Source organism: Tympanuchus pallidicinctus, unplaced genomic scaffold, assembly GCF_026119805.1.
Source record: "Tympanuchus pallidicinctus isolate F22 unplaced genomic scaffold, pur_lepc_1.0 scaffold24, whole genome shotgun sequence".
Classification (NCBI taxonomy): domain Eukaryota; kingdom Metazoa; phylum Chordata; class Aves; order Galliformes; family Phasianidae; genus Tympanuchus; species Tympanuchus pallidicinctus.
In genome coordinates, this window is record NW_026294741.1 from 9,944,851 (window position 1) to 9,965,983 (window position 21,133).

The window sequence follows — 21,133 nt, forward strand, 5'->3', positions numbered from 1 at the left end:
GTAGCAGAGTCCCAAGCTGAAGCAAGTGAGGATAAGCTTAAGTGCAGCAACTGGGGATGCAGAAGCAAAGGAAAAAGGCTGCTTACATTCAGAAGGTCTCAGGTAGGCAGAGATCTCCAGAAAAACATTCTTGCCTCCACTGCCAACCCTTACATGAGGTCTGGGAGGGGGGGGCTGCCACGTCCCGGCTGCATTTAAGAAGGTCGATCTTCCACAGGGAATATTTGTAGAAGAAATGTATTAGTTGGAGACAGGATGGGGGGTTGGTCTTGGACCAGTGCTCTTTAATATCTTCATCAAGGACACAGATGATGGCACCAGGTGCAGCCTCAGCAAGATTGCAGATGACACCAAGCTGAGCGGTGCAGTCGATAAGTGGAGGGAAGGGAAGCATCCAGAGGGACCTGGACAGGCTGGAGAAGTGGGCCCATAAAAACCTAATGAGATTCAATAAGGCCAAGTGCAGGGTGCTGCACTCAGGTCAGGGCAATCCCAGGTGTTGATACAGACTGGGGGAAGAACCCCTTGAGAGCCCTGTGCAGAAGGGCTTGGGGGTCCTGGTGGACGAGAAGCTGGACATGAGGCAGCAGTGTGCGCTCGCCGCCTGGAAGGCCAGCTGTGTTCTGGGCTGCATTAAAAAGGGGCGGCCAGCGGGGAGAGGGAGGTGATCGTCCTCCTCTGCTCGGCTCTTGTGAGGCCCCATCTGCAGCGCTGCGCCCAGGCCTGGGGCCCCCAGCACAACGAAGACGCAGAGCTCTCGGAACGGGTCCAGAGCAGGACCGCTAATAGGATCAGAGGGCTGGAGCAGCTCTCCTATGAAGAAGGGCTGAGGGAACCGGGCTTGTTTAGCTCGGAGAAGAGAAGGCTCCGGGGGAAACCTCACTGTGGCCTTCCAATCCTCGAAGGCAGTGTATAAACAGGAGGGGGAATGTCTGTCTACAAGTCTCCTAGTGATAGGAGAAGGGGGAACGGGGAGGCTTAGGTTGGATGTGAGGGGGAAGTCTTTCACTCTGACGGTGGTGAGGCACTGGAACAGGCTGCCCAAGGAGGCTGTGGATGCCCCATCCCTGCAGGCATTCAAGGCCAGGCTGGACGTGGCTCTGGGCAGCCTGGGCTGCTGGTTGGCGACCTGCACACAGCAGGGGGTTGAAACGAGATGGTCATTGTGGTCCCTTTCAACCCAGCCTGTTCTGTGATTCTATGATCTGGTCCTGGCCTGTCTGGGCCGGACTGGGCGAAGAGGAATTGCCTGGTGCCACGGATGCGCTCTAGAACAGAGTGAACGGCAACAACACGTGCACTTCATTTAGATGTATTTTTGGAACAAGCTAAAAGAGAGGGCAACCAAATCATCAAGCTGGTGGCTGCACCTTCCCAGGCGGAAGGGACTTTCAGTGCATTTCCCCGCTGGGATTCTCTCCCTTGCAGGTGACGCTGATGAAGCCCCAGGAGCCCCGGGCGGCACGGGGCTGGCACTGAGAGCTCGGTCCACCTGCAGGGGTCGGCAGCGTGCGCTCCAGCTTTTTCCGGGCTGGGGCGCGCGGCCGAAAAGGCGTGGAGGGCGCGGCTCCGGGCCGGCCGGGAGACGTCCCAGCACCGATGACGTCCCCGGAGCCCGCGTGCCGTCACAATGGCGACGCCGGGCCCTCCCCGAGGGCAGCTGGCCGCCGGCTCCAGGCGCCCCATTCGTGAGCTGCGCTGCCCGCAGCCGCTCGCCGTGCCCCGTGCCCGAGAGCAGCCCCAGCAGCAGACTAGCTCAGCCTCGTCGCGCTCGTCCTCCAAGGCTCACAGAGGTGAGGGAGAGCTCCGGCACGCTTCGGGCCGCAGAGCCCGGCCGCGGGGTGCGGGCTGAGCTCCGCCGCGCGCGAGGGGCGTGCGGCACGAGAGCGGCAGGACCGCCGTGAGCAGCAGAAATCGCTGCCGGCCCTTCTGGCCCGGGAGCCGCAAGGCACGCGGCGGACAGCTCGCGGCTGAGCGGAGGAGACAGCCCGCTCCTGCCGGCCCCTCCGGGCTCCGAGCGGCGGGCGGCGGCAAGCGGAGCTCACCCGCGGCCTCTGCCGGGGCAGCCCGGCACTGACTCCTCTGCTCTTGCCTGTAGGTTTGGAGGCACGCGCCTGCCAGCATGGACGGAGCCTGGGTGGGGACGTGGAGACCGCATCGCCCGCGCGGCCTCATCTCGGCCCAGTTCCCCAGCCCCGGGCCCCAGTACTCCATCCCGGGGACAACAGGTACGGCGGCCATCGCCGGGGCGCAGGGGGACGCGCGTCGGGGCCGTGGCGGGGCAGAGCAGCTCCCGAGCCTTTCCCCGTGCCGTCGGAGCCTCCCGCAGACTCGGCGCTCTGGGGCCTCTCGCTGCGGAGTGCCTGCGCGCGTGGTGCGGGCAGGCCTTTGGAAACTGCTGGCCACTGGCAGCGCGCTGGCCAAAGCTCCGCTCTCTCCTTCCGGCGGCTTTGCATGGCGCTGGCGCAGGCATTTGCGCTCAGGGACTGACTCTTCTGCTTTTCCTCCTAGGTTTCGTGGGCCACAGCCCCACCAAAGCCCGTGCCCCCGCGTACACGTTTCGCGGGACCAAGCCGCCTGCGGCCGAGAGCTGCGGGCCAGGTCCCTGCTACTTTGTGCAGCCCGCCGTCACCAGGAACGGGAAGCACGTGGCTCCGAGCGCCCACCTTTGTGGACGCCCCACGACGAAGACCACCGTCACCCCCGGACCCAGTGAGTACCACTTCTGCAGCGCTTCCCCCACACGCGGCGTTTGCCCTGGGTCAGCTCGCGCCCTGATGGAGCCGTCGGTCTTTTGTGAGAGAGCACAAACCGCTGTGAGCAGCGATAAACACGCTCTCCCCTTGGAGAAGGACGGCTGCCCAGCACCACGGGCCGAGGGCACAAGGACCCCGCGTCCGAAAAGAACAGGGAGCCGGGGGCTGACAGGAGGGACAGCAAGGCAGGACATAGTGGCGGGGCACGGAAAAGCGTCCCCGCGTGCTGCCTGCGCCCCCCGGCAATCCTGCAGCCCTTCAGAAGACCCTTTCCTCGGGACGTTGTCCCTGCGGCTGCAGGAGACCAGCACTTCACGGCTTTCTTCCTCTTCTCCTCCGCCCCAGGTGACTACCGCACCGAGGCAGCCAACAGGCACGTCTTCAAGTGCCCACCGGTGCAGTCCATGGCCTTCCGGCGGGAGCCCCTGCGCACAGACCGCCCTCCAGGTACGCTGACCGCGGCAAAGGCAGACCCTTCATCCTGAGCATCCTGCAGGGACGGGCCGCTGATCAGTACCAGCAGCGGGCCGACCGCGCAGCCTGTGCGGCGTTGGGGCCGCAAGCTTTCTGGCGTGACCAACACCTCTCGGCCCGCAGCGGCTCCGGCTGCTCGGGCTCGGAGCTGCCGGCACTGGCCCAGTGCCGGAGTAGAGGCAGGAACTGGCAGAGGGGCGAGCCCTCCCCCCAGCAGGCTGGGCGGGCTGCCCCTCTCTGCTGCTTCCGTCTCCTCCAGCCCCTCACGCACACGCTCTCTGCTGCTCCTCCTGCAGGTCCGGGCACCTACACGCTGCCCAAGCTGATGGGCCCCAATACAGCCTACACGGCGGCCAGCCCCTGCTACTCCATGAGGGGAAGGAGCCAGCGCGGCCGCTTTGACGAAGACCTTGCCAAGGTGAGCTCTGCTGCTCCTCTTTTCCATGTTAGCATCCGAAGCTGGGCTGCTCTCCCTGTGCCAGGGGGCTTCCAAGCCCCAAGCACCTTTGCTAAACGCAGGCTTCCAGGGAAAGAGAGCCTTGCGTGTGATCCCAGCCCCGTGCACCCATGACTCTCTTGCAGACTCCGGGGCCCGCGGCGTTTCCAAAGGTAGCTGTGGATGCCTACAAGACCAGGGCGCCCGCGTACACCATGGCGGCCCGATCAAAACCTGCAGAGGGCAAAGCAGTGAAGCCCGGGCCCGCAGACTACAACATAGGCCGGGTAAGGCAGCTCGCTGCTCAGCTCGTCCCCTCTGTTTCACAAGCACAGCCTTCACACCTCTCCCCCTTGCCCTGAGGCTTCCTCCGGCCAAAGAGCTTCTGGCCGCAGGGACCAAGTGCCGGAGAGCAGGCCTGCTCCCTGCCCTCGTGCCACCTCCGAGCAGAGGAAGGGAGGGCAGCAGAGAAGAGAAGGGCCCTTGCTGATCTGCCTTTCCTTTTTGCCCTTCCAGGTGACGCTGATCAAGCCCCGGGCGCCTGCATCCACTTTTGGAATCCGGCATTCCCTCTACACAACCCCTCTGATTGTGGAATAAATCAGCCACGTCTGGAAGGCCGCCTTTGCTTTCCTGGCATGGGAGGGGCCGGGAAGACACCAATCAACTGCCGGTTTCCACTTGATTCCATTTCCATCTATGGACTGCTTCCATTTCCATCTATGGACTTGATGCCATTTCCATCTATGGACTTGATACCATTTCCATCTATGGACTTGATGCAATTTCCATCTATGGACTTGGGCTTTTGCCCATTTTACTTGAACAATTATTAGCAATTGGAGTGAGTCATCAATAAAACCAACCCAACACCAACATGTGTGCTTTCTTGTTACTCCTTTTTCCTCCCCGCTGCACACAGGAATGCGCCAGCGCTTCCCGAAGCCTTTCAAACATCAGTGCGTTGGAGACCGCCGATGCTTGCTTGATCAGCCGTTTGCAGTGCTGATGTCTGCCACGTGCTGAAGTAAAGAGTAAAGGAAGCAAATGGCAACGGGAGGCCGGCCGCGGGCAGTGCATCCCTTCCAGCGCCGACAGGAGGATTTTAGGGAGGTGCCCGGGGCTTACAGGACAACGGCAGAAATGTTGGTCCGACCAGTTTATTAGAGATCTTAATCAGGGAGGTGGGGAAGGGGAGGACAGACAGTATTTTGAATGAGGGGGATGGGGAAGAGAAGGAGGGCGATAGGAAACATAGGAAAGGAGAAGCAAGGAGTCTCTGCAGGAAGCAAGAGGGAGATCGATGGTCACCACCGTGGATCCAGCGTGGTTCATAGTTCAGTCCGTGATCTTCAGTGGTGGTGGGTCGTCGGGCACTGTTGTTCTGTCGACGACGACGGTGACCACGTGGCAGTACCACCTTATTTGTGAGTCCAGAGGGGTTGAGTCAGCTGTTTTTGGAGTGACAGCTTCTGGCTTTTGGATCTCGGCAGGAACTCCTTTGGTTCCCATCTTCCGGGCCTTGCCAGCAGATAAGAGGGAGCAGGGAGGCGCCCACTTGTATCTCGCCTTGTACCTGCAGGGTACAGTGGGATCATCCCCCAGTCTCCCACAGCAAGCTGGAGACACTTGGTCACAGGCTAGATCTTCCGCCAGCAAACGGTCCTGAGCACTCTCTTGCAAAGGCAAACAGCTACAATTGTCCACACAGTGATGTTGGTTGCCCCACGGCAACACCCGTCACTCATCTCCTAGACAAGTCAGTCTCATCACAAGAAATGCGTCTGGCAGCAAGCTTGGAGCCAGAACAAGGCTGCTTGAAACTGATGTGCAAGTGACCGTTCGTGGTGGTGAGGAAAGAGAGAAGAGAAAGGAAGAAAAGAGAAAAAGTAAGCGGAAGGGAAAAGAGGGGTGGGGAGGAAGGGGGTGAAACGTTACACAGTTGTTAGAAAGGATTTCTTGGGCTTGGTTACAAAGGTCGCCCTGATGCGCTGGGCTTGTTCATCATCAGTTGAAGTGGTTACAAAGCACATGGAGGATACAAGTCCTTGTGTAAGTTGAATCCGCCATGGAACCACGCAAGGAACAAACACGAGAGTGGCAACGGCACACAGAATAGGAGGCGTTTCACCCACGGGCAATTTGTTTAGCAACCTCTTCATTGTCATCCAATTTGTAGGCAACAATTAGAGCCATCCAATTTGCCACAGACACCACCCGGTGACTCCTCAGCAGTGATGGCACCAATGTTACGCAATGAAGAAAAGGTAGAAAGTGAAAAGGGACAACCATACATTTGGCAACAGCCATGCATTGCACAAGAACCAGTAATGACAAATCAGTAAGCAAAACAAACAGAGCTGTTTGGCTCAGCTGCTTTCCCCAGCAGCCAGGAACTCCCAGCGGAAGCCAGGATCCAGGTGGGAATCCTTCAGCAGAGCTGTGGTGTTTCTCAGGAGCCGTGCAACAGCACGCTTCAGTTAATTCACCAAAAGCGTACCTAGTCCAATCTGACAGTATGTGGACTTGCCATGGAGTGTTCTCTAAGATGATTTCGTGCCATGAGAACTGTCCACTTGAGCATTCCCAAAGCAATTCAAATGCTGGGAGAGAGAAATCCTAGCTTGGCAAGTTCGAGTACTGTTACAGTCTACAGAGGCTTTCACAGGAGAGCGTGTGCAGGATAGCCCACAGGAGGAAGCACCAAAGAGGAGTAATCCCAGAGACGTACACGTCTCCTACCAAAGCTTAGGCGCTTTCCAACAGCCACGTTTTGGATGGAGCTCCTGGACTGGTGTGACACTGAAAAGCATCAGTGCAAAAGGCTTTATGACACGTTTCCTTTGTGCCCACGTCTGACAGATATTAGATGGGTCCCCTGATTCGTTTCCCAGTTTGTTAGGAATTTGGAAAGGCTGCGGAGGACTTACATGCCAGTCATGAGCAGTTTGATAAAAAGGGGTGAAAGAAGGGCTCAAAAGAAAGGCTGTCACTGTGCAGGGAGCACCAGGAAGCTAGGATGACCTCTAAGAACCCTGAAGCCAGTTGTGAAGTTTAACAGGTCCGAGGACCGATACCAACCACCACCCACACCCACAGCAACGCAAAACATAACACTGCTGCAACCAGAACGTGTCATCAAGAGGTGTATTCAGGATTCTAGCGTGATCGCATCTTCTGTCACAAACCACAGCTGTTAAAATCAGCTATCAGCCTTCCTGTGTCCAATCCAGGTCCCACGGGGATCTTCTGTAACATACAACAAGACACCGACTCGCCCTTCTGGGGCTTTGTTAATACGGCTAACAAAGGAGGGCACAGTCCAGCAAGTGTTGCTTTTCTATTCCTTTCTCGGGGTGTCTTTAGCCTTCCAAGCACATTCGTTCAGGGATTCCATTAGGGTTAGGGAAACTGGCCGCAGGTTAGCCGGGTCAATCGACACAGGCTGGCCAGGGAGATAAGAGGCTTTCCCTAGCTTCTCAGCCACTGAACCGTGACTCCCAGGGATAAGTGGCAAGAGTGGTGAGGCCTTTGCACGGAAGGTGTTACATGGAGGATCTCTTTGTTTCCCTTGGCTGTGAGCTTTCTCATGCATCCACCCCTCACCGCCCCCCGCTCACCTGGGAGGGACGAAGACAGCAGCTTTCTAATGGCTTGGAGAGCCGCTCGGGTTCCTCGGGAGAGGCCCTCGCACCTGGGCTTTTGCTTTCCTCCAGATTCCTGAGCTTCTGTTCCGGCCACCGCTCAAAGAATGCCTCTAACCTGACAGTGGCTGCTCCGTTCATCAGATCTCGTGGAACAGCCTTGTGCCAGCCCAGTGTCCAGAGACAATTACGCTTATGATCGATATTTCGCCTCCCTGCTTTTACTGACAGTGAGACCCTCCCAGTCCCACTGAGCTTTGGGCTAGGTGGCCTGGGGGCAAGGCTGGCCGCGGCAAGCCTCACTTCCCTTGGCTCCAATTTCCTGGAGGAAGAAACCGCTGGAAGAAACCATATTTTCTCCCGTGGTCAACTGACTCTTGGGCAACCTCCCTCCCCCCACGTCCGTGCTTTGTATCCCGACTGCAGATGGTTAGAGGTTACAGCCTCTTCTAACAGTGCCCGGCTTCTTTCTCCCTGAGACGTAGCCTGTATCTCATCTTGCAGCTGTGTGCCTATGGCTTTCAGTGGTTCTGAAGCGCCCAGGGTAAAGCAGGCATCCTCTCAGGATCAGCAGGCACCATCACCGGTGATTCACCGTGTGGCTGCAGCTTTCTATCATACGTCGTTTGGAGGCAAGCAGCCTTTGGGGCACTCTCTACTAACGGATCAACTGTTCCAGTAACAGCAACTCCAATAGCAACGGGGGGGCGTTGCTGGCGGGGGGAGAAGCTGAGAAGCGAGACGACTCACTCCTGGCTTCTCCATCGCGCTTGGCACAGCGAGCGTTTGTTCCGCACCTGTCCTGAGAAGAGGACAGTACGGTGGTTGTTCTGAAGCCTGGACCAGACTGTGACGGTTCTATTGCGGTGCAGAACCAGGACTGCAGTTCAGCACGGGGGGATGCCCCCGCAGCACTGCCCGTGGCTCAGGGCAGGGGAGGCGTCCCTGCGGAGCTGGAAAAGAAGCGCGCTGGAAGCCTTGGGGAGACGGGTGCAGCTTGGGCGCCCTGGGTGAGCTTTGGGGTCCTGGGAAACTCTGTGGCCAGCTGAAGGGCTTTGGGCAGTGTTGGGGGGATGGGCCCCTGGGGATTTTGGGGGGGAGAGGGGGCGAAGCTTGGGGGGTCCTGGGCATTTTGGGAGGGATTTGAGGAGGTGTGGCAGCATCCTCGGAATTCTGGGGAAAGGCTGCACAGCTCGGTGTTGCCATCGGGGATCCTATTCTTCTTCAGGGTGAGGCGGGGGTGCGGCGGGATCCAGCAGTGCGCGCTCGCCGCCTGGAAGGCCAGCTGTGTTCTGGGCTGCATTAAAAAGGGGCGGCCAGCGGGGAGAGGGAGGTGATCGTCCTCCTCTGCTCGGCTCTTGTGAGGCCCCATCTGCAGCGCTGCGCCCAGGCCTGGGGCCCCCAGCACAACGAAGACGCAGAGCTCTCGGAACGGGTCCAGAGCAGGACCGCTAATAGGATCAGAGGGCTGGAGCAGCTCTCCTATGAAGAAGGGCTGAGGGAACCGGGCTTGTTTAGCTCGGAGAAGAGAAGGCTCCGGGGGAAACCTCACTGTGGCCTTCCAATCCTCGAAGGCAGTGTATAAACAGGAGGGGGAATGTCTGTCTACAAGTCTCCTAGTGATAGGAGAAGGGGGAACGGGGAGGCTTAGGTTGGATGTGAGGGGGAAGTCTTTCACTCTGACGGTGGTGAGGCACTGGAACAGGCTGCCCAAGGAGGCTGTGGATGCCCCATCCCTGCAGGCATTCAAGGCCAGGCTGGACGTGGCTCTGGGCAGCCTGGGCTGCTGGTTGGCGACCTGCACACAGCAGGGGGTTGAAACGAGATGGTCATTGTGGTCCCTTTCAACCCAGCCTGTTCTGTGATTCTATGATCTGGTCCTGGCCTGTCTGGGCCGGACTGGGCGAAGAGGAATTGCCTGGTGCCACGGATGCGCTCTAGAACAGAGTGAACGGCAACAACACGTGCACTTCATTTAGATGTATTTTTGGAACAAGCTAAAAGAGAGGGCAACCAAATCATCAAGCTGGTGGCTGCACCTTCCCAGGCGGAAGGGACTTTCAGTGCATTTCCCCGCTGGGATTCTCTCCCTTGCAGGTGACGCTGATGAAGCCCCAGGAGCCCCGGGCGGCACGGGGCTGGCACTGAGAGCTCGGTCCACCTGCAGGGGTCGGCAGCGTGCGCTCCAGCTTTTTCCGGGCTGGGGCGCGCGGCCGAAAAGGCGTGGAGGGCGCGGCTCCGGGCCGGCCGGGAGACGTCCCAGCACCGATGACGTCCCCGGAGCCCGCGTGCCGTCACAATGGCGACGCCGGGCCCTCCCCGAGGGCAGCTGGCCGCCGGCTCCAGGCGCCCCATTCGTGAGCTGCGCTGCCCGCAGCCGCTCGCCGTGCCCCGTGCCCGAGAGCAGCCCCAGCAGCAGACTAGCTCAGCCTCGTCGCGCTCGTCCTCCAAGGCTCACAGAGGTGAGGGAGAGCTCCGGCACGCTTCGGGCCGCAGAGCCCGGCCGCGGGGTGCGGGCTGAGCTCCGCCGCGCGCGAGGGGCGTGCGGCACGAGAGCGGCAGGACCGCCGTGAGCAGCAGAAATCGCTGCCGGCCCTTCTGGCCCGGGAGCCGCAAGGCACGCGGCGGACAGCTCGCGGCTGAGCGGAGGAGACAGCCCGCTCCTGCCGGCCCCTCCGGGCTCCGAGCGGCGGGCGGCGGCAAGCGGAGCTCACCCGCGGCCTCTGCCGGGGCAGCCCGGCACTGACTCCTCTGCTCTTGCCTGTAGGTTTGGAGGCACGCGCCTGCCAGCATGGACGGAGCCTGGGTGGGGACGTGGAGACCGCATCGCCCGCGCGGCCTCATCTCGGCCCAGTTCCCCAGCCCCGGGCCCCAGTACTCCATCCCGGGGACAACAGGTACGGCGGCCATCGCCGGGGCGCAGGGGGACGCGCGTCGGGGCCGTGGCGGGGCAGAGCAGCTCCCGAGCCTTTCCCCGTGCCGTCGGAGCCTCCCGCAGACTCGGCGCTCTGGGGCCTCTCGCTGCGGAGTGCCTGCGCGCGTGGTGCGGGCAGGCCTTTGGAAACTGCTGGCCACTGGCAGCGCGCTGGCCAAAGCTCCGCTCTCTCCTTCCGGCGGCTTTGCATGGCGCTGGCGCAGGCATTTGCGCTCAGGGACTGACTCTTCTGCTTTTCCTCCTAGGTTTCGTGGGCCACAGCCCCACCAAAGCCCGTGCCCCCGCGTACACGTTTCGCGGGACCAAGCCGCCTGCGGCCGAGAGCTGCGGGCCAGGTCCCTGCTACTTTGTGCAGCCCGCCGTCACCAGGAACGGGAAGCACGTGGCTCCGAGCGCCCACCTTTGTGGACGCCCCACGACGAAGACCACCGTCACCCCCGGACCCAGTGAGTACCACTTCTGCAGCGCTTCCCCCACACGCGGCGTTTGCCCTGGGTCAGCTCGCGCCCTGATGGAGCCGTCGGTCTTTTGTGAGAGAGCACAAACCGCTGTGAGCAGCGATAAACACGCTCTCCCCTTGGAGAAGGACGGCTGCCCAGCACCACGGGCCGAGGGCACAAGGACCCCGCGTCCGAAAAGAACAGGGAGCCGGGGGCTGACAGGAGGGACAGCAAGGCAGGACATAGTGGCGGGGCACGGAAAAGCGTCCCCGCGTGCTGCCTGCGCCCCCCGGCAATCCTGCAGCCCTTCAGAAGACCCTTTCCTCGGGACGTTGTCCCTGCGGCTGCAGGAGACCAGCACTTCACGGCTTTCTTCCTCTTCTCCTCCGCCCCAGGTGACTACCGCACCGAGGCAGCCAACAGGCACGTCTTCAAGTGCCCACCGGTGCAGTCCATGGCCTTCCGGCGGGAGCCCCTGCGCACAGACCGCCCTCCAGGTACGCTGACCGCGGCAAAGGCAGACCCTTCATCCTGAGCATCCTGCAGGGACGGGCCGCTGATCAGTACCAGCAGCGGGCCGACCGCGCAGCCTGTGCGGCGTTGGGGCCGCAAGCTTTCTGGCGTGACCAACACCTCTCGGCCCGCAGCGGCTCCGGCTGCTCGGGCTCGGAGCTGCCGGCACTGGCCCAGTGCCGGAGTAGAGGCAGGAACTGGCAGAGGGGCGAGCCCTCCCCCCAGCAGGCTGGGCGGGCTGCCCCTCTCTGCTGCTTCCGTCTCCTCCAGCCCCTCACGCACACGCTCTCTGCTGCTCCTCCTGCAGGTCCGGGCACCTACACGCTGCCCAAGCTGATGGGCCCCAATACAGCCTACACGGCGGCCAGCCCCTGCTACTCCATGAGGGGAAGGAGCCAGCGCGGCCGCTTTGACGAAGACCTTGCCAAGGTGAGCTCTGCTGCTCCTCTTTTCCATGTTAGCATCCGAAGCTGGGCTGCTCTCCCTGTGCCAGGGGGCTTCCAAGCCCCAAGCACCTTTGCTAAACGCAGGCTTCCAGGGAAAGAGAGCCTTGCGTGTGATCCGAGCCCCGTGCACCCATGACTCTCTTGCAGACTCCGGGGCCCGCGGCGTTTCCAAAGGTAGCTGTGGATGCCTACAAGACCAGGGCGCCCGCGTACACCATGGCGGCCCGATCAAAACCTGCAGAGGGCAAAGCAGTGAAGCCCGGGCCCGCAGACTACAACATAGGCCGGGTAAGGCAGCTCGCTGCTCAGCTCGTCCCCTCTGTTTCACAAGCACAGCCTTCACACCTCTCCCCCTTGCCCTGAGGCTTCCTCCGGCCAAAGAGCTTCTGGCCGCAGGGACCAAGTGCCGGAGAGCAGGCCTGCTCCCTGCCCTCGTGCCACCTCCGAGCAGAGGAAGGGAGGGCAGCAGAGAAGAGAAGGGCCCTTGCTGATCTGCCTTTCCTTTTTGCCCTTCCAGGTGACGCTGATCAAGCCCCGGGCGCCTGCATCCACTTTTGGAATCCGGCATTCCCTCTACACAACCCCTCTGATTGTGGAATAAATCAGCCACGTCTGGAAGGCCGCCTTTGCTTTCCTGGCATGGGAGGGGCCGGGAAGACACCAATCAACTGCCGGTTTCCACTTGATTCCATTTCCATCTATGGACTGCTTCCATTTCCATCTATGGACTTGATGCCATTTCCATCTATGGACTTGATACCATTTCCATCTATGGACTTGATGCAATTTCCATCTATGGACTTGGGCTTTTGCCCATTTTACTTGAACAATTGTTAGCAATTGGAGTGAGTCATCAATAAAACCAACCCAACACCAACATGTGTGCTTTCTTGTTACTCCTTTTTCCTCCCCGCTGCACACAGGAATGCGCCAGCGCTTCCCGAAGCCTTTCAAACATCAGTGCGTTGGAGACCGCCGATGCTTGCTTGATCAGCCGTTTGCAGTGCTGATGTCTGCCACGTGCTGAAGTAAAGAGTAAAGGAAGCAAATGGCAACGGGAGGCCGGCCGCGGGCAGTGCATCCCTTCCAGCGCCGACAGGAGGATTTTAGGGAGGTGCCCGGGGCTTACAGGACAACGGCAGAAATGTTGGTCCGACCAGTTTATTAGAGATCTTAATCAGGGAGGTGGGGAAGGGGAGGACAGACAGTATTTTGAATGAGGGGGATGGGGAAGAGAAGGAGGGCGATAGGAAACATAGGAAAGGAGAAGCAAGGAGTCTCTGCAGGAAGCAAGAGGGAGATCGATGGTCACCACCGTGGATCCAGCGTGGTTCATAGTTCAGTCCGTGATCTTCAGTGGTGGTGGGTCGTCGGGCACTGTTGTTCTGTCGACGACGACGGTGACCACGTGGCAGTACCACCTTATTTGTGAGTCCAGAGGGGTTGAGTCAGCTGTTTTTGGAGTGACAGCTTCTGGCTTTTGGATCTCGGCAGGAACTCCTTTGGTTCCCATCTTCCGGGCCTTGCCAGCAGATAAGAGGGAGCAGGGAGGCGCCCACTTGTATCTCGCCTTGTACCTGCAGGGTACAGTGGGATCATCCCCCAGTCTCCCACAGCAAGCTGGAGACACTTGGTCACAGGCTAGATCTTCCGCCAGCAAACGGTCCTGAGCACTCTCTTGCAAAGGCAAACAGCTACAATTGTCCACACAGTGATGTTGGTTGCCCCACGGCAACACCCGTCACTCATCTCCTAGACAAGTCAGTCTCATCACAAGAAATGCGTCTGGCAGCAAGCTTGGAGCCAGAACAAGGCTGCTTGAAACTGATGTGCAAGTGACCGTTCGTGGTGGTGAGGAAAGAGAGAAGAGAAAGGAAGAAAAGAGAAAAAGTAAGCGGAAGGGAAAAGAGGGGTGGGGAGGAAGGGGGTGAAACGTTACACAGTTGTTAGAAAGGATTTCTTGGGCTTGGTTACAAAGGTCGCCCTGATGCGCTGGGCTTGTTCATCATCAGTTGAAGTGGTTACAAAGCACATGGAGGATACAAGTCCTTGTGTAAGTTGAATCCGCCATGGAACCACGCAAGGAACAAACACGAGAGTGGCAACGGCACACAGAATAGGAGGCGTTTCACCCACGGGCAATTTGTTTAGCAACCTCTTCATTGTCATCCAATTTGTAGGCAACAATTAGAGCCATCCAATTTGCCACAGACACCACCCGGTGACTCCTCAGCAGTGATGGCACCAATGTTACGCAATGAAGAAAAGGTAGAAAGTGAAAAGGGACAACCATACATTTGGCAACAGCCATGCATTGCACAAGAACCAGTAATGACAAATCAGTAAGCAAAACAAACAGAGCTGTTTGGCTCAGCTGCTTTCCCCAGCAGCCAGGAACTCCCAGCGGAAGCCAGGATCCAGGTGGGAATCCTTCAGCAGAGCTGTGGTGTTTCTCAGGAGCCGTGCAACAGCACGCTTCAGTTAATTCACCAAAAGCGTACCTAGTCCAATCTGACAGTATGTGGACTTGCCATGGAGTGTTCTCTAAGATGATTTCGTGCCATGAGAACTGTCCACTTGAGCATTCCCAAAGCAATTCAAATGCTGGGAGAGAGAAATCCTAGCTTGGCAAGTTCGAGTACTGTTACAGTCTACAGAGGCTTTCACAGGAGAGCGTGTGCAGGATAGCCCACAGGAGGAAGCACCAAAGAGGAGTAATCCCAGAGACGTACACGTCTCCTACCAAAGCTTAGGCGCTTTCCAACAGCCACGTTTTGGATGGAGCTCCTGGACTGGTGTGACACTGAAAAGCATCAGTGCAAAAGGCTTTATGACACGTTTCCTTTGTGCCCACGTCTGACAGATATTAGATGGGTCCCCTGATTCGTTTCCCAGTTTGTTAGGAATTTGGAAAGGCTGCGGAGGACTTACATGCCAGTCATGAGCAGTTTGATAAAAAGGGGTGAAAGAAGGGCTCAAAAGAAAGGCTGTCACTGTGCAGGGAGCACCAGGAAGCTAGGATGACCTCTAAGAACCCTGAAGCCAGTTGTGAAGTTTAACAGGTCCGAGGACCGATACCAACCACCACCCACACCCACAGCAACGCAAAACATAACACTGCTGCAACCAGAACGTGTCATCAAGAGGTGTATTCAGGATTCTAGCGTGATCGCATCTTCTGTCACAAACCACAGCTGTTAAAATCAGCTATCAGCCTTCCTGTGTCCAATCCAGGTCCCACGGGGATCTTCTGTAACATACAACAAGACACCGACTCGCCCTTCTGGGGCTTTGTTAATACGGCTAACAAAGGAGGGCACAGTCCAGCAAGTGTTGCTTTTCTATTCCTTTCTCGGGGTGTCTTTAGCCTTCCAAGCACATTCGTTCAGGGATTCCATTAGGGTTAGGGAAACTGGCCGCAGGTTAGCCGGGTCAATCGACACAGGCTGGCCAGGGAGATAAGAGGCTTTCCCTAGCTTCTCAGCCACTGAACCGTGACTCCCAGGGATAAGTGGCAAGAGTGGTGAGGCCTTTGCACGGAAGGTGTTACATGGAGGATCTCTTTGTTTCCCTTGGCTGTGAGCTTTCTCATGCATCCACCCCTCACCGCCCCCCGCTCACCTGGGAGGGACGAAGACAGCAGCTTTCTAATGGCTTGGAGAGCCGCTCGGGTTCCTCGGGAGAGGCCCTCGCACCTGGGCTTTTGCTTTCCTCCAGATTCCTGAGCTTCTGTTCCGGCCACCGCTCAAAGAATGCCTCTAACCTGACAGTGGCTGCTCCGTTCATCAGATCTCGTGGAACAGCCTTGTGCCAGCCCAGTGTCCAGAGACAATTACGCTTATGATCGATATTTCGCCTCCCTGCTTTTACTGACAGTGAGACCCTCCCAGTCCCACTGAGCTTTGGGCTAGGTGGCCTGGGGGCAAGGCTGGCCGCGGCAAGCCTCACTTCCCTTGGCTCCAATTTCCTGGAGGAAGAAACCGCTGGAAGAAACCATATTTTCTCCCGTGGTCAACTGACTCTTGGGCAACCTCCCTCCCCCCACGTCCGTGCTTTGTATCCCGACTGCAGATGGTTAGAGGTTACAGCCTCTTCTAACAGTGCCCGGCTTCTTTCTCCCTGAGACGTAGCCTGTATCTCATCTTGCAGCTGTGTGCCTATGGCTTTCAGTGGTTCTGAAGCGCCCAGGGTAAAGCAGGCATCCTCTCAGGATCAGCAGGCACCATCACCGGTGATTCACCGTGTGGCTGCAGCTTTCTATCATACGTCGTTTGGAGGCAAGCAGCCTTTGGGGCACTCTCTACTAACGGATCAACTGTTCCAGTAACAGCAACTCCAATAGCAACGGGGGGGCGTTGCTGGCGGGGGGAGAAGCTGAGAAGCGAGACGACTCACTCCTGGCTTCTCCATCGCGCTTGGCACAGCGAGCGTTTGTTCCGCACCTGTCCTGAGAAGAGGACAGTACGGTGGTTGTTCTGAAGCCTGGACCAGACTGTGACGGTTCTATTGCGGTGCAGAACCAGGACTGCAGTTCAGCACGGGGGGATGCCCCCGCAGCACTGCCCGTGGCTCAGGGCAGGGGAGGCGTCCCTGCGGAGCTGGAAAAGAAGCGCGCTGGAAGCCTTGGGGAGACGGGTGCAGCTTGGGCGCCCTGGGTGAGCTTTGGGGTCCTGGGAAACTCTGTGGCCAGCTGAAGGGCTTTGGGCAGTGTTGGGGGGATGGGCCCCTGGGGATTTTGGGGGGGAGAGGGGGCGAAGCTTGGGGGGTCCTGGGCATTTTGGGAGGGATTTGAGGAGGTGTGGCAGCATCCTCGGAATTCTGGGGAAAGGCTGCACAGCTCGGTGTTGCCATCGGGGATCCTATTCTTCTTCAGGGTGAGGCGGGGGTGCGGCGGGATCCAGCAGTGCGCGCTCGCCGCCTGGAAGGCCAGCTGTGTTCTGGGCTGCATTAAAAAGGGGCGGCCAGCGGGGAGAGGGAGGTGATCGTCCTCCTCTGCTCGGCTCTTGTGAGGCCCCATCTGCAGCGCTGCGCCCAGGCCTGGGGCCCCCAGCACAACGAAGACGCAGAGCTCTCGGAACGGGTCCAGAGCAGGACCGCTAATAGGATCAGAGGGCTGGAGCAGCTCTCCTATGAAGAAGGGCTGAGGGAACCGGGCTTGTTTAGCTCGGAGAAGAGAAGGCTCCGGGGGAAACCTCACTGTGGCCTTCCAATCCTCGAAGGCAGTGTATAAACAGGAGGGGGAATGTCTGTCTACAAGTCTCCTAGTGATAGGAGAAGGGGGAACGGGGAGGCTTAGGTTGGATGTGAGGGGGAAGTCTTTCACTCTGACGGTGGTGAGGCACTGGAACAGGCTGCCCAAGGAGGCTGTGGATGCCCCATCCCTGCAGGCATTCAAGGCCAGGCTGGACGTGGCTCTGGGCAGCCTGGGCTGCTGGTTGGCGACCTGCACACAGCAGGGGGTTGAAACGAGATGGTCATTGTGGTCCCTTTCAACCCAGCCTGTTCTGTGATTCTATGATCTGGTCCTGGCCTGTCTGGGCCGGACTGGGCGAAGAGGAATTGCCTGGTGCCACGGATGCGCTCTAGAACAGAGTGAACGGCAACAACACGTGCACTTCATTTAGATGTATTTTTGGAACAAGCTAAAAGAGAGGGCAACCAAATCATCAAGCTGGTGGCTGCACCTTCCCAGGCGGAAGGGACTTTCAGTGCATTTCCCCGCTGGGATTCTCTCCCTTGCAGGTGACGCTGATGAAGCCCCAGGAGCCCCGGGCGGCACGGGGCTGGCACTGAGAGCTCGGTCCACCTGCAGGGGTCGGCAGCGTGCGCTCCAGCTTTTTCCGGGCTGGGGCGCGCGGCCGAAAAGGCGTGGAGGGCGCGGCTCCGGGCCGGCCGGGAGACGTCCCAGCACCGATGACGTCCCCGGAGCCCGCGTGCCGTCACAATGGCGACGCCGGGCCCTCCCCGAGGGCAGCTGGCCGCCGGCTCCAGGCGCCCCATTCGTGAGCTGCGCTGCCCGCAGCCGCTCGCCGTGCCCCGTGCCCGAGAGCAGCCCCAGCAGCAGACTAGCTCAGCCTCGTCGCGCTCGTCCTCCAAGGCTCACAGAGGTGAGGGAGAGCTCCGGCACGCTTCGGGCCGCAGAGCCCGGCCGCGGGGTGCGGGCTGAGCTCCGCCGCGCGCGAGGGGCGTGCGGCACGAGAGCGGCAGGACCGCCGTGAGCAGCAGAAATCGCTGCCGGCCCTTCTGGCCCGGGAGCCGCAAGGCACGCGGCGGACAGCTCGCGGCTGAGCGGAGGAGACAGCCCGCTCCTGCCGGCCCCTCCGGGCTCCGAGCGGCGGGCGGCGGCAAGCGGAGCTCACCCGCGGCCTCTGCCGGGGCAGCCCGGCACTGACTCCTCTGCTCTTGCCTGTAGGTTTGGAGGCACGCGCCTGCCAGCATGGACGGAGCCTGGGTGGGGACGTGGAGACCGCATCGCCCGCGCGGCCTCATCTCGGCCCAGTTCCCCAGCCCCGGGCCCCAGTACTCCATCCCGGGGACAACAGGTACGGCGGCCATCGCCGGGGCGCAGGGGGACGCGCGTCGGGGCCGTGGCGGGGCAGAGCAGCTCCCGAGCCTTTCCCCGTGCCGTCGGAGCCTCCCGCAGACTCGGCGCTCTGGGGCCTCTCGCTGCGGAGTGCCTGCGCGCGTGGTGCGGGCAGGCCTTTGGAAACTGCTGGCCACTGGCAGCGCGCTGGCCAAAGCTCCGCTCTCTCCTTCCGGCGGCTTTGCATGGCGCTGGCGCAGGCATTTGCGCTCAGGGACTGACTCTTCTGCTTTTCCTCCTAGGTTTCGTGGGCCACAGCCCCACCAAAGCCCGTGCCCCCGCGTACACGTTTCGCGGGACCAAGCCGCCTGCGGCCGAGAGCTGCGGGCCAGGTCCCTGCTACTTTGTGCAGCCCGCCGTCACCAGGAACGGGAAGCACGTGGCTCCGAGCGCCCACCTTTGTGGACGCCCCACGACGAAGACCACCGTCACCCCCGGACCCAGTGAGTACCACTTCTGCAGCGCTTCCCCCACACGCGGCGTTTGCCCTGGGTCAGCTCGCGCCCTGATGGAGCCGTCGGTCTTTTGTGAGAGAGCACAAACCGCTGTGAGCAGCGATAAACACGCTCTCCCCTTGGAGAAGGACGGCTGCCCAGCACCACGGGCCGAGGGCACAAGGACCCCGCGTCCGAAAAGAACAGGGAGCCGGGGGCTGACAGGAGGGACAGCAAGGCAGGACATAGTGGCGGGGCACGGAAAAGCGTCCCCGCGTGCTGCCTGCGCCCCCCGGCAATCCTGCAGCCCTTCAGAAGACCCTTTCCTCGGGACGTTGTCCCTGCGGCTGCAGGAGACCAGCACTTCACGGCTTTCTTCCTCTTCTCCTCCGCCCCAGGTGACTACCGCACCGAGGCAGCCAACAGGCACGTCTTCAAGTGCCCACCGGTGCAGTCCATGGCCTTCCGGCGGGAGCCCCTGCGCACAGACCGCCCTCCAGGTACGCTGACCGCGGCAAAGGCAGACCCTTCATCCTGAGCATCCTGCAGGGACGGGCCGCTGATCAGTACCAGCAGCGGGCCGACCGCGCAGCCTGTGCGGCGTTGGGGCCGCAAGCTTTCTGGCGTGACCAACACCTCTCGGCCCGCAGCGGCTCCGGCTGCTCGGGCTCGGAGCTGCCGGCACTGGCCCAGTGCCGGAGTAGAGGCAGGAACTGGCAGAGGGGCGAGCCCTCCCCCCAGCAGGCTGGGCGGGCTGCCCCTCTCTGCTGCTTCCGTCTCCTCCAGCCCCTCACGCACACGCTCTCTGCTGCTCCTCCTGCAGGTCCGGGCACCTACACGCTGCCCAAGCTGATGGGCCCCAATACAGCCTACACGGCGGCCAGCCCCTGCTACTCCATGAGGGGAAGGAGCCAGCGCGGCCGCTTTGACGAAGACCTTGCCAAGGTGAGCTCTGCTGCTCCTCTTTTCCATGTTAGCATCCGAAGCTGGGCTGCTCTCCCTGTGCCAGGGGGCTTCCAAGCCCCAAGCACCTTTGCTAAACGCAGGCTTCCAGGGAAAGAGAGCCTTGCGTGTGATCCGAGCCCCGTGCACCCATGACTCTCTTGCAGACTCCGGGGCCCGCGGCGTTTCCCAAGGTAGCTGTGGATGCCTACAAGACCAGGGCGCCCGCGTACACCATGGCGGCCCGATCAAAACCTGCAGAGGGCAAAGCAGTGAAGCCCGGGCCCGCAGACTACAACATAGGCCGGGTAAGGCAGCTCGCTGCTCAGCTCGTCCCCTCTGTTTCACAAGCACAGCCTTCACACCTCTCCCCCTTGCCCTGAGGCTTCCTCCGGCCAAAGAGCTTCTGGCCGCAGGGACCAAGTGCCGGAGAGCAGGCCTGCTCCCTGCCCTCGTGCCACCTCCGAGCAGAGGAAGGGAGGGCAGCAGAGAAGAGAAGGGCCCTTGCTGATCTGCCTTTCCTTTTTGCCCTTCCAGGTGACGCTGATCAAGCCCCGGGCGCCTGCATCCACTTTTGGAATCCGGCATTCCCTCTACACAACCCCTCTGATTGTGGAATAAATCAGCCACGTCTGGAAGGCCGCCTTTGCTTTCCTGGCATGGGAGGGGCCGGGAAGACACCAATCAACTGCCGGTTTCCACTTGATTCCATTTCCATCTATGGACTGCTTCCATTTCCATCTATGGACTTGATGCCATTTCCATCTATGGACTTGATACCATTTCCATCTATGGACTTGATGCAATTTCCATCTATGGACTTGGGCTTTTGCCCATTTTACTTGAACAATTGTTAGCAATTGGAGTGAGTCATCAATAAAACCAACCCAACACCAACATGTGTGCTTTCTTGTTACTCCTTTTTCCTCCCCGCTGCACACAGGAATGCGCCAGCGCTTCCCGAAGCCTTTCAAACATCAGTGCGTTGGAGACCGCCGATGCTTGCTTGATCAGCCGTTTGCAGTGCTGATGTCTGCCACGTGCTGAAGTAAAGAATAAAGGAAGCAAATGGCAACGGGAGGCCGGCCGCGGGCAGTGCATCCCTTCCAGCGCCGACAGGAGGATTTTAGGGAGGTGCCCGGGGCTTACAGGACAACGGCAGAAATGTTGGTCCGACCAGTTTATTAGAGATCTTAATCAGGGAGGTGGGGAAGGGGAGGACAGACAGTATTTTGAATGAGGGGGATGGGGAAGAGAAGGAGGGCGATAGGAAACATAGGAAAGGAGAAGCAAGGAGTCTCTGCAGGAAGCAAGAGGGAGATCGATGGTCACCACCGTGGATCCAGCGTGGTTCATAGTTCAGTCCGTGATCTTCAGTGGTGGTGGGTCGTCGGGCACTGTTGTTCTGTCGACGACGACGGTGACCACGTGGCAGTACCACCTTATTTGTGAGTCCAGAGGGGTTGAGTCAGCTGTTTTTGGAGTGACAGCTTCTGGCTTTTGGATCTCGGCAGGAACTCCTTTGGTTCC

The 21,133-nt window shown here is 59.9% G+C and overlaps 3 protein-coding genes across 3 annotated transcripts; all 3 read left to right on the forward strand.

The window, feature by feature from the left end:
• Positions 1-583: 583 nt before the first annotated feature.
• LOC128083395 (outer dense fiber protein 3-like) lies at positions 584-4,404 on the forward strand. Its single transcript, XM_052688572.1, has 7 exons — positions 584-1,793; positions 2,099-2,228; positions 2,512-2,712; positions 3,102-3,203; positions 3,527-3,648; positions 3,813-3,953; positions 4,183-4,404. The coding sequence occupies exons 1-7, from the start codon at positions 1,311-1,313 to the stop codon at positions 4,264-4,266; spliced, it is 1,263 nt and encodes a 420-aa protein (XP_052544532.1). The 5' UTR covers positions 584-1,310; the 3' UTR covers positions 4,267-4,404.
• A 4,043-nt stretch (positions 4,405-8,447) lies between these two features.
• Positions 8,448-12,468, forward strand: LOC128083396 (outer dense fiber protein 3-like). The gene is made up of 7 exons (XM_052688573.1): positions 8,448-9,772; positions 10,078-10,207; positions 10,491-10,691; positions 11,081-11,182; positions 11,506-11,627; positions 11,792-11,932; positions 12,162-12,468. Exons 1-7 carry the CDS (start codon positions 9,290-9,292, stop codon positions 12,243-12,245), a joined length of 1,263 nt encoding a protein of 420 aa, XP_052544533.1. The 5' UTR covers positions 8,448-9,289; the 3' UTR covers positions 12,246-12,468.
• Positions 12,469-16,451: 3,983 nt separating this feature from the next.
• Positions 16,452-20,442, forward strand: LOC128083390 (outer dense fiber protein 3-like). The gene is made up of 7 exons (XM_052688559.1): positions 16,452-17,751; positions 18,057-18,186; positions 18,470-18,670; positions 19,060-19,161; positions 19,485-19,606; positions 19,771-19,911; positions 20,141-20,442. Exons 1-7 carry the CDS (start codon positions 17,269-17,271, stop codon positions 20,222-20,224), a joined length of 1,263 nt encoding a protein of 420 aa, XP_052544519.1. The 5' UTR covers positions 16,452-17,268; the 3' UTR covers positions 20,225-20,442.
• The last annotated feature ends 691 nt before the right edge of the window (positions 20,443-21,133 follow it).

What these genes read in the sequence shown, in the direction of transcription:
- LOC128083395 (XM_052688572.1), top strand. Translation starts at nt 1,311, where the DNA reads ATGTATTTTTGGAACAAGCTAAAAGAGAGGGCAACCAAATCATCAAGC. An exon ending in GTCCTCCAAGGCTCACAGAG is followed by an intron (nt 1,794 to 2,098) that starts GTGAGGGAGAGC and finishes TCTTGCCTGTAG; the next exon opens with GTTTGGAGGCACGCGCCTGC. An exon ending in GCGCACAGACCGCCCTCCAG is followed by an intron (nt 3,204 to 3,526) that starts GTACGCTGACCG and finishes CTCCTCCTGCAG; the next exon opens with GTCCGGGCACCTACACGCTG.
- LOC128083396 (XM_052688573.1), top strand. Translation starts at nt 9,290, where the DNA reads ATGTATTTTTGGAACAAGCTAAAAGAGAGGGCAACCAAATCATCAAGC. An exon ending in TTGACGAAGACCTTGCCAAG is followed by an intron (nt 11,628 to 11,791) that starts GTGAGCTCTGCT and finishes ACTCTCTTGCAG; the next exon opens with ACTCCGGGGCCCGCGGCGTT. An exon ending in CAGACTACAACATAGGCCGG is followed by an intron (nt 11,933 to 12,161) that starts GTAAGGCAGCTC and finishes TTGCCCTTCCAG; the next exon opens with GTGACGCTGATCAAGCCCCG.
- LOC128083390 (XM_052688559.1), top strand. Translation starts at nt 17,269, where the DNA reads ATGTATTTTTGGAACAAGCTAAAAGAGAGGGCAACCAAATCATCAAGC. An exon ending in CTCCATCCCGGGGACAACAG is followed by an intron (nt 18,187 to 18,469) that starts GTACGGCGGCCA and finishes TTTTCCTCCTAG; the next exon opens with GTTTCGTGGGCCACAGCCCC. An exon ending in CACCGTCACCCCCGGACCCA is followed by an intron (nt 18,671 to 19,059) that starts GTGAGTACCACT and finishes CCTCCGCCCCAG; the next exon opens with GTGACTACCGCACCGAGGCA.